The 16,757-nt window shown below is 34.3% G+C and overlaps 1 protein-coding gene across 7 annotated transcripts in view; it reads left to right on the top strand.

Moving 5' to 3' along the window:
- Positions 1–16,757, top strand: part of EML5 (EMAP like 5) — a 168,314-nt gene that overhangs the window by 70,320 nt on the left and 81,237 nt on the right. For all 7 annotated transcript variants that reach the window (XR_009500978.1, XM_059914794.1, XM_059914793.1 and 4 more), the window contains exons 9-14: positions 3,932–4,188; positions 5,308–5,520; positions 11,888–12,055; positions 12,726–12,832; positions 13,349–13,467; positions 14,867–15,057. Coding sequence is in view for 6 of the 7 variants with exons in the window: in XM_059914794.1 (XP_059770777.1) it covers positions 3,932–4,188; positions 5,308–5,520; positions 11,888–12,055; positions 12,726–12,832; positions 13,349–13,467; positions 14,867–15,057 (1,055 nt within the window). In the remaining variant the exon portion in view is untranslated. The remainder of the gene's footprint in view (positions 1–3,931; positions 4,189–5,307; positions 5,521–11,887; positions 12,056–12,725; positions 12,833–13,348; positions 13,468–14,866; positions 15,058–16,757) is intronic.

The following is a 16,757-nucleotide window of genomic DNA, read 5'->3' as shown; positions in this document are numbered from 1 at the left end:
GTTTTCTCAGGGTATATGCCCAGTAGTGGGATTGCTGGGTCATATAGTAGTTCTATTTTTAGTTTTTTGAGGAACCTCCATACTGTTCTCCATAGTGGCTGTATCAGTTTACATTCCTACCAACAGTGCAGGAGGGTTCCCTTTTCTCCACACCCTCTCCAGCATTTATTGTTTGTAGATTTTTTGGTGATGGCCATTCTGACCGGGGTGAGGTGATACCTCATTGTAGTTTTGATTTGCATTTCTCTGATGATTAGTGATGTTGAGCATTCTTTCATGTGTTTGTTGGCAATCTGTATATCTTCTTTGGAGAAATGTCTATTTAGGTCTTCTGCCCATTTTTGGATTGGGTTGTTTGTTTTTTGATATTGAGCTGCATGAGCTGCTTGTATATTTTGAAGATTAATCCTTTGTCCGTTGCTTCGTTCGCAAATATTTTCTCCCATTCTGAGGGTTGTCTCTTTGTCTTGTTTATGGTTTCCTTAGCTGTGCAAAAGCTTTTAAGTTTCTTTAGGTCCCATTTGTTTATTTTTGTTTTTATTTCCATTACTCTAGGAGGTAACCACCATTTCTAATCCATCACTACATCCTGTTGATTTTACTTGCCTGATAAATTGTCTAGGAGCATTTTAGTTAAGGTTTGTGAATAAGATTAGAATGATAATATCTTTAACATATACTGAATATTCTATAATAGTATGGATTGTGTAATACTGCATATTTCAGATCATTTCACTTCTTTCTGAAGTCTGAGCAACCACCATCTGTAGTAGTCTTCTAATTGGTCTTAATCCTGCTGTTATAGTCCTTCAATTTGTTTTTTACTCTCGAACCAGATCAGTGATCTGATTGATTCATCCCACCCTAGCTTATATTTACAAGTTAAGGCCCAAAATCTTTAGATCTCTGAGGACTTTTATAATTTTCCCTTAGTCTTCCTTACCAGGCTCTGCTCACATCAAAGCCCCCTTTGCTTGTTTCAGTACCACTACACTGGGCTTCTCAAGCTGAGCTTGAATGCTTTCTCTTGCCATCAGCAATTTCACATACTTTTAGCTCTGCTGGAATGTAGGCTTTTTCCTCCCAGTTCCTGTCTTCTGCTGAGCTAAGTCCCATTAATTCCTCAGAATGAAGTTTAAACTCCACTTCTTTTGGTCTGTTTCCTCTAACTCCTTCACCTAGGAACGGTTCTTCTGTTATATGCTCTATCAATATATATGCTCTATCAGTATTGTGTACTTTTACTTTTGTGATGTGTTACAGACTGCTAATGTATGAGTATTCCGAGGCTTTGGCCTCCCTCTGCTTGTTAAAGAAATCACAGAATTTGCATACTAGTTTCCCAGAAGACTTAATTCAGAATTTTTAGAAATCAATACATTTTCATCTAATAATAGTCTTCTTACCTGTAAATTTGTCAAAGAAACATCTTTGTCAGAGAAGATAGTTATAATTCATAGTGTTGATGTAATAACGTAATACATACTATAAAACCAATCAGTCAATCAGAATCTCTTTCCATCACTGTTGGTTTCTTCTCTGTGTGCATGTGTTGGTTGGTGGACAGGGTCACAGTGGTAGAAAGCAAGAGACAACCTGAGATATCCACACTTATTTCTCTCGTTAACTGGGAGCAGTTAAGTCTCTAGAACAAAAAAGCTGTAAAAAAAATACCAAAACAAGTCTGAAGAATTTTCCAGGAGCATTTTTAACTAATGTTCGTGATTGATACTGGAATGATTATATCTTTAATAAAGAAGGCATAAAAAGGAAAAGCTATCAAATAGTGTCTTAGATGTTTTCTTAAAAATCTTGCTCCATATAGATATAGATGAATGGCTGGATGTACTAATGGATGGATGAGTGGATGGATGGATGAATGGGTATGAAGAAAGGGAGGTAAGATGCATGGATTTAATTAAAACTGAAAGGAAGAAGTCACTGGGAAAGGTAGAAGTAGCTACATTATTCTGTGCTTAGGAAGAGGACCTTGCAAGTTGCAGGGTCTAAGGCAAAAGTGACGTTGACCAGGAAAGCTCTTCTAAAGAGTACTTTTTTTCCTTCATTTATTTTGTTTTGTTTCGTTCTGATTCCCTTTTGTAGTTAAGGGGATGATTTTCGTCTCTTTCTTTATATGATTAACACCAGGGTAAAGCCCAAGTTCCTTGGCAATGTATCAGATCTGTTACACACTGTCCTCAATTTCTCTCTTTAACCCCATCAAGTCACTGCTTTTCCTACTTATCTTGTATCCACGTTGTATTATCTACTGTTCTTCAAATGTACCATGTACTTGCATTGCTCATGCTGTGTCTTCTTTCTGGAAAACCTTCACTCTTTTATGCTTAGCCAGCCCCTCAGGTTTTATGCACAAATAGGTATCATTCTTCCTTGGTCCCTTCCTGCCTTTAGTCTTTTAGTTATTGATTGATTGATTGCTGTGCTGGGTCTTCGTAGCTGTGTGTGGGCTTTCACTAGTTGCGGCGAGCAGGGCTACTCTTCATTGTGGTGCGCGGGCTTCTCATTGTGGTGGCTAGTTGCAGCACGTGGGCTCAGTAGTTGTGACATGTGGGCCCTAGAGCACGCAGGCTTCAGTAGTTGTGACGCATGGGCTCGGTAGTTGTGATGCATGGGCTCTAAAGCACGTGGGCTTCAGTAGTTGTGGCGCACGGGCTCAGTAGTTGTGGCTCGCGGGCTCTAGATCGTGGGCTCAGTAGTTGTGGTGCGCGGGCTTAGTTGCTCCTTGGCATGTGAGATCTTCCCAGACCAGGGATCGAACCCGTGTCCCCTGCATTGGCAGACAGATTCTTAACCACTGCACCACCAGGGAAGTCCCCTGCCTTTAGTCTTAACCCTTTTTCAGTATTTCTTATAGAACTTCACACATAACCTTTTGAGCACTCACTACATTTTCTCAATGATGAAGTATAATTACTTTGTCTCTCACAGAAGATGAGTTCATCTTTGTATCCCATGTGCCTGAAACAGTTAAATACTTAGTGTTACTGAAAGAAATATGAGTTTGATTGCTTTAAATTGTCCATTTAGAAATTGTAAAAATTGGGAAATAACCATTTAAGCTTTTATTCTTGAAATTATCTGTTGAGAACCTTTCAGATGGGTAATGCAAAATTTATTTGGAAAAAGTGCCTGGCACTAGTTGGAAATAGAATTCTCACTTCCTCCTGCCCCTTCTCCCTTGCTGCCTCCCTCTTCTCCGCCTCTCCACCAACTCCACATGTTTGGAAACTCAGTAGTGTTTAACTAAGTGTTTACCCATTTTTATGGCTATTACCAGTACCTGTTATTATTCTGGAAAATCAGTTATAAGGCATCATTAAAAAAAAATATTTAACTTTGCTGGCTGACGTGGTCACTAATTGGGAAGAATTTATATTCTATTAAAAAAGGTCAAAGAGATTGAAATAAAAGTAACTAGTGGTATCTATATAAAGATATACATTCAAATGTATTACTGAAATAATACAAATCAATTTCTCCTTTCTTTATTTCCTGGATGCAATTTTGTACATTTGCTTCATTACAAAAATTTAATTTGAAAATCATGGCTTTTATAATTAAGCATTTTTCATAAACTCAGTACTTATAAGGAACTTCATCATAAAAATCCATGACTTTATTTCCTTTATTGTATGACTCCAGAAATTTAGTATGAATCTCTGAACTACTTAAAATTGAGTAATTTAGGAACTGAAATTTAGCATTTTTCTCTACTTCCAGCATATATTGTCCTCATATATTTCTGTTCAGCAAAATTATTCCTGAGTTAATACTACTTGTCTCATTTACATTTGTTTTATGGTTTATAAATACTTGATACAGCCTCATAGTCATTTTAGACACATTTGAAAACTGAACTAATTCTGTAGTGACTTCTTTGCATATGGTCTCATTTTTTTTCTCTTTACAGAGATATGACGGAAGTTGTACATATTAAAGATCGGAAGGAGGCAATTCATGAGTTAAAATATTCACCAGATGGAACTTACCTTGCTGTTGGATGCAATGACAACTCAGTTGATATTTATGGAGTTTCTCAGCGTTATAAAAAATTTGGAGAATGTGTTGGATCGCTTAGTTTCATCACTCACTTGGACTGGTCCTCAGACAGTAGATATTTACAAACAAATGATGGGAATGGTAAAAGACTTTTTTATAGGATGCCAGGTAAAAATTTCCTATAAATTATTTATAATTTGTAGATTTTTAGTTCCTTTAAAATATCTTAGAATTTCACTAGAGGCAGAGTGTAAGTTACATTTGATTATAGGAAATCAAAGAAGATACAAGCTAATATTTCAGCCATTGTGATCTTTTCTCTATGGCTTGCCTTATCATGTGAAATCCTTTTGGTTCTTAATTAAAACTTAATTGCTTGGAGGATCTAAGGCAGACTTATTTTATGTTGAAGTCCATGCCATATGAGTAGTATATGGTAAAGTCCTAGTGCATATTAGAAAGTCAAAATGCCATTTTTAATGGGTGCAACTAATTAACTAAATACAACTGATACAAATGTCTGACTATAAATTGTTTGGGTTTTTGTTGTTATCTCAGACTTTGCATAATATTAATAATATAGCTAACAAACTAATTTTGAAAAACAGAATTTTTATCAAAGATTTAAAAAGAGAAGAATAAAAACAGAACCATCAAAATATTATCTCTCAGCCCTTTATTTGGTATGATGCTTAGTGAATTAGTCACTATATTAAAATAACTTATTTAAGAAGAGTAGCTGCATATTTAAATTAATGCATCTCTCCAAAAGTTTTCATTAACAATCTGTATGTAATGAAGATTGACTGAATACTGAAGTCCTATTACCTAACATAAATGTATTCCTTGTCACTCATCCTTCTTTTGTGATCCTTTCAGTTATCTTTCTCAACCGTGTATCTTCTTCGGTTTCTTTTTCAATACCTGATTTGCCACTTTCTTATAGCTTTTACTTTTCCTTCTAACTTACCCCATTGTGACTGATCTGTAGCATGATTTTAATAGGGTTCAGTTTTACTGTCCATATGGACGAACCTGCTAAGCTACATCATCATCAAATCTATATGTCTCTGAGTCAGCATAATTTTGGTAGTGGCTTTTTAACAACTCCTTACACTTAATTTTCTCCTTTCCTTACTATATTCACCTACCTATTCATGTCTTCTCCTTTAACAGGATGGAGAAGATATTTAAGTTTTGGAGTTTACCATGTTATCAGTACAGTTTATGCTTGAGTAAAAATCAAAGGAAATAACTTCGTAAATTAATACTATGATTTATTTTTAGGAGGAAAAGAAGTGACAAATAAAGAAGAAATAAAAGGTGTTCATTGGGCTTCATGGACATGTGTTTCAGGCCTTGAAGTAAATGGAATTTGGCCCAAGTATTCAGATATCAATGATATAAACTCAGTAGATGGAAACTATATTGGCCAAGTTTTAGTTACAGCTGATGACTATGGAATTATAAAATTATTTCGATATCCTTGTTTAAGAAAAGGTATCTTTTCTTTCAAAATATTATTAATTAACCTCTGTCTTTTAAAAGACTTCTAAGTTCTTACAGAAAATTAGTCTTAAGATAAATAAGAGGGTTTATACTTTTTAAAATATGTGTGCTGTTGGTTTGGTGAAGGATTTCATGAAAATGAATAGAATTAGTTATAGTATTTTGATAATTCAGAAATTATTGTCATATGTTACATTTATTTTTGGATATGAAGTTTGTATTAGAAAATTATTTTTGAATTCATATATTATGAATGGGCTAGTACTTTACCTCTTTCTTTTTAAAGAATCATTTTTCTCCCCACTTCCAGAATTGCTTCATATAGTTGGGATATACAATGATAGTTATACTTTTCTTATGGCTTATTATCTTTAATCATTTAACTTGTTGAACATATATCTTTTAGGAGACATTTTTCTTATGTCATTTTCTCAAGAATTCTGATGAAGTAGTCAGCTGTGCAAGTGCAGGTCACAGTTTGGAATCTATTGGTTTGTTTGTTGGTTTTTATCTGAGAGTGTGTTTTTGCTTAAAATCCTTAGCATGTATTGTTTTGACATTTATTTTTCATAACTGGGGGTGGGAGAAAAATAAGGGGTCTTATCACTGGTTATTTTCTATATATAATATGTATCACCTCTTTTTCTTGGATCTTTTTTTTTTTTAATTAATTAATTAATTTATTTATTTATATTTGGCTGTGTTGGGTCTTCGTTTCTGTGCGAGGGCTTTCTCTAGTTGCGGCAAGCGGGGGCCACTCTTCATCGCGGTGCGCAGGCCTCTCACTATCGCGGCCTCTCTTGTTGCAGAGAACAGGCTCCAGACGCGCAGGCTCAGTAATTGTGGCTCACGGGCGCAGTTGCTCCGCGGCATGTGGGATCTTCCCAGACCAGGGCTCGAACCCGTGTCCCCTGCATTAGCAGGCAGATTCTCAACCACTGCGCCACCAGGGAAGCCCCCGGATCTCTTTTAAAGTGATGATATTAATCATTCTGTTAATAGACCTGAGAATAATTAAATGAAATGCTCTATTAGTCATTTATTTGTTCCATGCCTTGTTCCAGAAAGTATTTGAGTCAGCTTATAACAAGTCCATAAGTACTAAAATAATTATATGAGTAAAGAATTCATACCAGGGGAAGTATAAATAGAAATACTATATTAAAATCAGGTAAAGAAAATGTTTGACATTTTCTTCTTCAGTAGTCAAACATCAAAATTGAATCTGAGCTTCCTGGAAACCAAAAATAAAATAAAGCAGGGCACAAAATAATTTTCACTTTAGCTATTAAAAAAAAAAAAAAAAAAGCATACCTACTACTCAGAGAAAGCCAAGTTTCTTCTGAGATTTAATTTTCAAAGAACTCTCCCTTATAATATAGGGCCTTATATTAGGTGCAGTGAGTGTATTCATAGAGTATCAACATCTATAGCAGATGCAGTCATGATTTTCACCCGCTTGTTAATAAAAGCTGTTGGACAAATGTTAAAATGCAATTTAGTAAAAAGGTAATTTTGGAAACAGTAGAAATAGTTTTATTCAAATAGTTTAGGTAGTCCCCTTGATGTTAAACTTAAGGGCCCAAGTTTCCCAGAAGTCTAGACTGGTAATTGCTATACCTCTACAGTAAAGTAGTGAGTTCCAGATCCTGCCAGCTATGCCATGTTGTCAGTTCCTGCCTGCAACATGTCAGCTTCCTAGGTGCATGTGGAAGTGCCTCCATACGTAATGCTAAGGGTGTTAATAAAGGCTAACTAAATCTCTAGCAATTGAAGTACGGTATTTCTGGATCCCACCACATAGCCAGGACATGAGAGTCACCAGGCACAACAAATTTTATTGTGACACAAAATGATACTTGCCTAGTTAGAAGGTGTGAGATTTAGTAAGATTAATCATGGTGTTATTAATCTTAGACATTGCTTCTACTCACTGTTTCATACACTGACCTCTCTGCAGAAAAAAAGTAATTTTCTGAGTTTTCTTAATCAAATGAATGGGAGTTACTCACAAGCTTTATCTTCTGCAACAGGGAAGACAATATTTTTGTTGCTCAATAATTTTGTTTCATTTATAAAATGTGCAGTAGTCTTCTGAATTGCTGTAGGAATATTTTACCAAAGTCTTTAAGAAAAGTTAGTCTTGTTCAGTTACTGCTTCAAGAATATAAATTGTTTTTCTTATTTTCTGTTTTTTTTAGATTTTTGTTAGACATTTATTTTATGATAAGGGTTTTTATTTCTTGTGAGTCAGCTTGAGACTATGGGTAGGTAATCGGGAGAGAAGAAGACAAAGGTTAGGAGAAGTATTTTAAGATTCTGTATTTACTGAATTTACATACTTGCATAAAGCTAGTAGTATTACTGGAAAAACTCTCTTTTAGATTAGTTATGAAGTTGTACATTTTTTCATTACAGTAAGTTGTACTATTGATCCAACTTAAGTTTGGGAAAAGATTGTGTCTGATGTATTAATGTATTTTAGATATCCACTTAAGTAATATCCATAAGTGAAGCTTTTACAAAATGTGGAAAGAAGTTAAATAATAGAAGTAGCTTACGTTATAGAATCATTGTAATTGCAGCACAAAATGTGTGAGGTTAGCCCAGAATGTTCCTCTTCCACATTTAGCCCCCTCAAATCCCAGGCCAAAGGAGCATTACTCTTCTTTTTTTTTTTTCTTTGTTCATTGTTATCCTCTTTCTCTCTAGATTCTCCTGCTCTTGACCATAATCTCTCTCAAATAATCAGACTGTTCCCAGGCAGCAGCACAGAGGCTATGGTGGTGGGTGAGAAGGCGGGGTGGGGGAGGATGGAGAGGTGAGGGCATGGTTGCTTTAATCTGACACCTTCATCACTGTTAATAATTGCCAAGACTCTTTCAGTACTTATTGACAAATGAACATTTCTATTTGGTAAAAATAGTTTTTAGATTCCATAAGAAAATTCATTGGAAAAACAAATATCAAACAATAAAACAGATTTGTGATGGGGACTTATTCAACACCGCTTTTCTAAGATTCTGAGATTTCTAAGATATTGTTGCATGTAGCTCTAGTGTATTTGTTTTTCATTGCTGTAAAATACTTGTGAAAATGTGATACAGTTCATGTGTTTATTCTTCTGTCAGTGGACATTTGGGTTCTTTTCAGTCTTTTGCTATGATATACAAGTTTCCAAAGATGTATACTTAGGAGTGAAATTGCTGGGTCATAGAGAATTTATAAGAAAATGCCAAATTGTTTTCCACAATGGTTATACCATTTTACAAACCCCGTTGATCTACATCCTCTTCAGCACTTGGCATTGCCACACTTTTTGTTTTTGTAAATCTAGTTGGTGTAAATGGTGTCACCTTGCCTTAATTTACATTTGTCTAACTACTAATAAGATTGACCATCTTTTCCAATATTTTTTGATTTTCTGCATTTCCTCTTCTATCAAACACAAGTTCATATCTTTTGCCTATTTTTTAGAGTTGTTTCTTTTATTGTTTTATGAAAATAATTTCATATACTCTAGATACAAATGATTTGTAATTTTTATGGATTACAGATGCCTTTTTTTGAGTTTGTGAGTTATTTTCCTAATGATGTCTTTTGTTGACTAGTTTTTATTTCAGTGTAGTCAAATCAGTTTCTCTTTTTTTTTTTTCTGAACAATGCTGTTTTATGTATTAAGGAATTCTACTTTTTACTAGGGTCAAAAAAGATATTCTCATATATTTTATATCTAGAAGTTTTAAGGTCATCAAAACATTGTTAAATGGGAAATAAATCTTTTGTCATATTGCTACAATTTATTGAAGAGATTTAGCTCATATTAACTTTCTGTTAAAGTATACCCTAAAATAAATTAGAAAAGACATGGGATCATTGAAACATAAATATTTCAGTCTATTGCTTTATCCTCACCAAGAATTATCATTCTGTTCTCATTTAAATTAGGAAAGCTTCTATGACCATTCTAGCTTGCTTTGATAAATCTTTTGTCTGAGATGTTAGTCCTAATTGATGACAGACTGTTTAGGCCTTAACTGTTCTTTTATCATTTCCTATCATATGTCAGTTTTTAATAATGAAGGGACTTTGAGAGCTTATAATCCAATTTATACTAAAATGGAAATGGAGTCTAAGAGAGGTTAACTGATGTGCTCAAGCTCCTGTGCTATTAAGTAGTCAAGATGACACTCAAACTCTAGTCTTTTGATTTCAACTCTAATATTCTTTACATCAGACTTTTTGTCCCCTTTAATGAATTGTAAGCGTTGGAGTTCATGCCCTCTCAGTCTCCTTCACTACTCTTCTTCCCTCCTCTACAGTCTAGCATTTCAACTCAAGTGTATAGGCAGAGTGAGGGAAAATATGATCTTTCTTTTTTTTTTTTTCCTTTCTTTCTCTTTCTTCAAATACCTAATGAATGTCTGCTATGTATCAGGCATTAGGGATGTATGGTAAACAAGATACAATCCTGTCCTCAAGGAGCTTATAGTTTATTAGAGGAGTTAACAAGTAAATAGACTATTACATTTGAGTGTTATAATCACATGGGGTAATAACAGGGAATTCTGGAAGCATGATAAGAGGATATGGTTGGTCTTGGTGAGTCATGGTCACTTCTTAAAAGATGTGATATCTAGGTTTACTTTTAAGATAAACTGTTTATCATAGTTAGATAAACAGTGCTGGTTATTGAATAATTATTAATAAAGTCACTTTGATTAGAAATAACTGGCTTCCCTTAGACTTATTCCATAGCTTTCTTGTTGAATTGCCTTGGTTCTTCCAGAGGAATTGATCTTTGAAAAGTCACAGAAAAAAATCATTTGGAAGGCCTTACAGGATTATCTACACCTCTCTTGGAGCTATCACCCAATATAGTCAATTAGAATAGGTACTCAGATAACTCTTCTTCATTTGCTCTAAACATAACAAAATTAGTACACCTTAAAAACTTGGAATTTTATTTGCTGAAATTTCTGGTTTTACCTTGTAAGTCTCTCTGTTGCCTAAGAGTATGTACAGGGTCCCATCAAAGGAAGTAATAGCCAGAGTCCTCTTGACAGGCAAATAATGCATTCTCTTATAAGAGGGATGGGACTAAATCTTACCTTATTGGACTTGTGGAGTGAATTGTGGCAAGTTACCCATCTAGAAAGTTACTGACTTCTGTTAAGCTACATAAAAAATTGATTCTTAAAAAAATAACATTACTGTCAGGTAGCAGTAAATTGTAATTTATATAGTTTGGGTCAAATCTTTTATGCTTTGATTAGATGGCTATTCCTAAATTCATGGCCAAGGTGAAGGTTTTTCTCCAGTTTGTAACTGATGGATCTTTGCCATCCTGAAATACAAGCCTTCTGTAACTTCAAATAAAACTTCTAAAACATTATCAGAATGAAGCCAAACATTATTGTGTTTAGTGTACTCTAACAGGAACATATACATGTTGCCAAATATCAAGTTTATCTAAGCAGGATATAGAAAATGTATTCTGAACTTAGAACCACAAAAATGGTTCCTATCATTGCACAGATTTTTTAAAAATTAGGCAGAAAGTTAAACAAATCCTTTACAGTTGGGGAAGTCTAGTATATAACACCTTAACCAAATGCTGCTACTTAACATCACTAGTGATAGAACTGTGGTGCCCCTTAAAATGATGTATCCAAAAGGACACAACATTGCCTGTGCAAAAAACACATCTGAATCTAATCATGAAGAAACATCAGACAAACCCACATTGAAGGACATTATACCAAATATATAGGTTTAAAAAAATGACTATAAAAGATAGTTGTTGGGACAACTGGATGTATTTTATTTTGGTTAGTATGATTGATTTTTGTATATTGAACCAACCTTGCATTCCTGGCATAAATCCCATTTGGTTATGGGGTGTAGTCCTTTTTATATGTTGCTAATATTTTGTTGATGGCTTGAGCTTTCAAAGGATCTTCGGAGCTAGGGCTGAGAATAGTGGGGGGAGGAGATTGGTCAATGTCACTTAAGATCAAAGGCGTCAGGCCAAAACATTCAAATATCCGAATATAAAAACAATTGATCCCCTTGTAGCTGCAGGCTTTTCTCAAAGCAATAAGATAATGCTTCACAGCTCGAGGTTCTTACCAAATTATATTGTGAATCAGTAGAGCAAAGATTTACATCCCTTGATGTACACTCATTCATTTGCTCACTCAGTGAATTTTTGAATTAACATTTTTCCCCTTTGATCATAATTAAGGTAATAGAAGTAGGATGCATTGGTTCAGGTATAGATATTGTTGTTTATAGTGTTTTTTGTGTGTGTGTATTGGCATTTGTTTATCAACATAAAGGTATATTTTTGTTATAGGGGCCAAGTTTAAAAAATACATTGGCCATTCAGCTCATGTAACTAATGTCAGATGGTCACATGATTATCAGTGGGTTATTTCTATTGGTGGAGCAGATCACTCTGTCTTTCAGTGGAAATTTATTCCTGAAAGAAAACTAAAAGATGCTCTTCACATAGCACCCCAAGGTGAGTAACACACACTGTCTCAACAATTTCTCTGTCAAATAACTCTTCAGTAACCCCCAAATAACAATTTTACTATTGAAACATACACAAACCTCGTATGTTAACAGTATAAATTATTATTATTAGTGGAAATTTTAAATAAAATATTAGGTCTATATGTTTAAACTCAGATGTCACAGAGCATGGACTACAAAGTACTTTTGGTTACACTTTATCAAATGATGAGTAAAAAACATGCATTAGTAAAACAAACATTTAATGTATTCTCTGGGAGATGGGTATCTAGGTTTCAGTATGGTTTTTTTGACAAAGAAAAATTATCTAATGTCAGTTCATCTGTTGCATATAGTATTTTCTAGCTATTTTTCATGTTAATTATAGGTTATATTCACTTATATTTGCACAGACATTTAAATTTGATGTAGCGGTCATTGGGGAGCCAGTGAAGGGATTTAAAGGAACTGTTGAGTTTGCAGTGAGTGGAGAGGAAGATAATCTGTAGTACAGTTTACTGACATCTGTGTCACTTGAATAGGTAATTTCATTTGCTTGTTTTATGGCTTGTCTCCATGTCAGTTGGCACAGTCAGCTCTTAATCATTAATTTTATTGTGCTGTTTTGAAAATGAATCTTCTTTAAACAGGTAATGTTTCATTTTTTTAAATTACAGAAAATCTGGCTGACTCTAATAGTGATGAATCAGATTCAGATCTGTCTGATGTTCCAGAACTGGACTCTGAAATTGAACAAGAGACACAGCTCACCTACCGTCGGCAGGTAATTTTTATTACCACATGATTTTTTCCTGAAAAATTCTAGTTTCTTCTTTATCTTGCTCCCTGTTGTTTACTCATCTATTGTTACCTTCTGCAGTTTTTAATTTTCCAAGAAATGTATGGCTGCTTCCCCCTTTAAGATTTAAAGTATACTTGTGTAAAATGTTATTTATATTAAGTGCTTGATATACTAACTGTGCCTGTATTGTATTTTATTATATATTATATGTGCTTTTTGTCGCAGTACACTTCCATTTATTTCCTTTAAAATACTCTCTTACAAAGTATACAAATTTCATGGAAACTAAATATGTATTTGTCAGTGTGATACTTAGAAAATGTAAATACGTTTGTCTTTCCAAGGAAGTAAATTTCATAAAGAATCTTCCTATTGAAGACAGTTGTTAAAACTTTAGCGATCTTAGTAACCACAGTGTCTGAAGTTACATTAGGAATCTATAACACCTTTATTAATTTATGTTCTAAGAATATTTCTACTTATGTACATTATTTAAAGGTTTACACGGAAGATCTACCTCAGCTTAAAGAACAATACAAAGAGAAACAAAAAAGTGGTACTTCTAAAAGAAGAGAGCGGGCTCCAGGAAATAGTATTCGATTACACTTTGTTCACGGGTACAAAATGACTACTTTTCATTTATGTGTTTGAATTTTGGTTCCCATTTACTAGCTATGTGACTTTGAGCAAGTCACTTAACCTCTCTGTGTTTCTGTTTTACCATCTGTAAAATGGAGATAACAGTACTTTACTTCATAGGGTTCTGGTGAGGAGTAAATAAGTCAATACTTGTGGTGACTTAGAATGTTGTCTGGCGCTATAAGAGTTTATTAAATAAAAAATTAATTTGTCTTATGAAAATTGTGTTATATTTATAGAAATGGATCTCTTTAAACAAAAAAACTAAGTGAAATGTAAGAGATTATTATCTCCCCTAAATATGTCTAATTTGTAATGATATTGTGGCTTGTTTTGGCCTAAGCATTTTGGCCTATATATAATTTCAATAAAATACAGTTTCTGGACTCTCTTAGAATATCTGGCAATACAGGGCTCACATTTTATCCCGGGACAACAGAGTCTCCAGTCCAGCTCTTTCCTTCCCCTAACCTAGTAATCATTGTCTTACCTGGCTTATAATGTTTTCAAGAATTTGAAAAAAAACAGATTTATTTAGTAAAAATATTTTTCCTCCAGTGTTAAAATAGACAGTATTTCTTTTTGTTTTTTTGTTTGGAAGCATTTTGTGTGTGTGTGTGTGTTTTTAATTGGAGTATAGTTGATTTACAATGTTGTGTTAGTTTCAGGTGGATAGCAAAGTGAATCAGTTGTACATATACATATATCCACTCTTTTTTAGATTCTTTTCCCATATAGGCCATTACAGAGTATTGAGTAGTGTTCCCTGTGCTGCTATTCAGTAGGTCCTTATTAGTTATCTATTTTATTTATATTGATCATTTTTGAGAGGATTTGACTACTTGTTTTCTGGATGTGTATAATATTTTTAAATTGTTTAAACTTATTTTTGTAATATATATTGATATATTTTATTCTCATGGTTGAACAATGTGTATAAAAGGATACACTCTGAAAATCTTCTTCCCACCTCTGCCCTCCCAGCCATCATTTCCCCCCTACCCAAAGGGAATCACTGTTACCTAGTTTCAGAAATATTTATGTATAATATAGTACAAACAAATACAAATATATATTCTTTTCTATACCCTTTCACTAGTAAAAAAGCAACTTTTTGCTTTATAGTATACGAATTTAGTATTATGCAAATATTAGTGTACAATATACACTTTTCTGCACCTTTTTTCATTGAGTGTTGTAGCTTGGATTTAGCTATTTGTAATCAGAGCAGTTCACAAAAGTTTATGGGATCTGAGATATTTGTATTTTTTAAAATTGTTCAGTATCTTGTAAAACTGGAAATTGAATGTCCTCTGTATAGTCCATATTTATCAGTAAAAGGCCAAAGTTAATGTTATATGATTTTTCTGTATTTAGTTACAGAGGTTATGACTGTCGAAGTAATCTGTTTTATACTCAAATTGGTGAAATTGTGTACCATGTGGCAGCAGTGGGTGTCATTTATAATCGACAGCAGAACACACAGCGCTTTTACCTGGGTCATGATGATGATATTCTCTGCCTGGCTATTCATCCTGTGAAAGACTATGTGGCAACAGGCCAGGTAGGTCCTTTGAAAGACTATGCAACAACAGGCCAGATAGGTTAGACCTTCGTTTGGGTTTAAAGTTAAGTTAGTCCATTTTTTTCCTTATCTTTTGTATTCTAGGAAATGAAGAATTCTTTAGAATGGGATTTTATTTTCATATTACAAATGAAACATTTTTCTTATAGTTTTCCTTAGAGTTTTATTGTTTTACTTATTGTAATTTGAATTTGGAACTATGAGCTCTGGCTTGACACCTTTCTGTCACGATAATATTAATTTTTTAAATTTATGAGTAAAAATTACAAAAACCGTAAAGACTAGAAATCTGGTTTTTAAATTATTTAAAATAATATAAGTTATCTAAGAAATGTTCTGTGACAAACAGGATGACTGTGTTTTTATTTTACAATCATGATAGTAACATATTCGGGTTTACCAAAGTGGAAAACACAGAGAAAAGTCATAACTGATACCTCTCTATATGGATGTTCTTAGAGAAGGAAGGGAAAGGGTGATATTTATAAATTCTCACTGTGTGTAAGCACTTTACTAGGTTCTTAATGTATATTATTTTATTCTCACCTCACCTCTATGAGAGTGAAACCATTTCCCCCAGTTTATAAATGAGGAAGTTTAGGTTTAAAGAAATTAGATAATTTTCTCAAAGATCTCTCAGCTAATAAGTGGTAAAGCCTAAAGCCCTTAGTCTGTTTGGCTTTAAATACTGGGTAAGTATACCTTCTGGGATATACTGAGGGTGGGAGTAGGAAACTAGCATCATCCTATGTAGCTTCCCTGAAAGGAGAGAAAGCTCTTCCCTTTTTCTTTCTCCCATCTTCCCTCCCTCTGTTTGTACCTCCTCTGACTCTTTCCTTTTCTCCTTCCTTTCCTTCCCTCCTTTTCTCCCTCCTTTCTTCTATTCATTCAAAAACATTCATAGAGCATGTGCTGTGTACCAGGAAAGACTCTGGGAATATAAATAAAACATCTTGCCATGGTAAAACATTCATACTCTGTGGGGGAAGACAAACACGCAAGAAAATTGTGATACAGTGTCATAAGTATAGATCAGGGCTTCTTACCTTGGCACCGTTGACATTTTGGGCCAGATAATTCTTTGTTGTAAAGATAGTTGCATTTTTGTGTATAATGCCATCCTGTGCATTGTAGGATGTTTAGCAGCATCTCTGGCCTCTACGGACTAGAGGCCAGTAACACCACCCATCCCAGCTGTGACAACCAAAAATGTCTCCAGACAGCATTTGGGAGGCAAGTCACCCGCTGCTGAGAACCACTAGGCTAGAGATATGTATAAAGCGCTCTTGAAATATTATAAAGGACTGATATATCGTGCCTAATGGAATCAGGGAAACCCTCATAGAGATGATGACATTTGAGCTGAGTAGTTTACCTGACAGAGGGGAGGTTGGGGAATGTATTTCAAGTGTGTCATATCACGTGTAACAGTAGGGAAAAAAATTAAAAAATAAAAATACAACTTCTTTAAATAACTGTGAGCAGCGCAAAGTATTCAAATCTTAGAGTGCATGATGGACATTAGCGGAAGAACTAATTAAATGGGTTGGCAGGGGCCTCAGGGGCACCATTTACTTTCACCTTTAGTTTATATAAATGGTTCCTCTTAAAACAGAATTATGTACCCATTGTGCTGTGGCAAGGAGTTTGGACATTATTCTGCTACTACTGGAATGAAAACTG

This window comes from Balaenoptera ricei, chromosome 2, assembly GCF_028023285.1.
Source record: "Balaenoptera ricei isolate mBalRic1 chromosome 2, mBalRic1.hap2, whole genome shotgun sequence".
NCBI lineage: Eukaryota > Metazoa > Chordata > Mammalia > Artiodactyla > Balaenopteridae > Balaenoptera > Balaenoptera ricei.
This window is presented reverse-complemented; position numbering and strand designations above follow the sequence as displayed.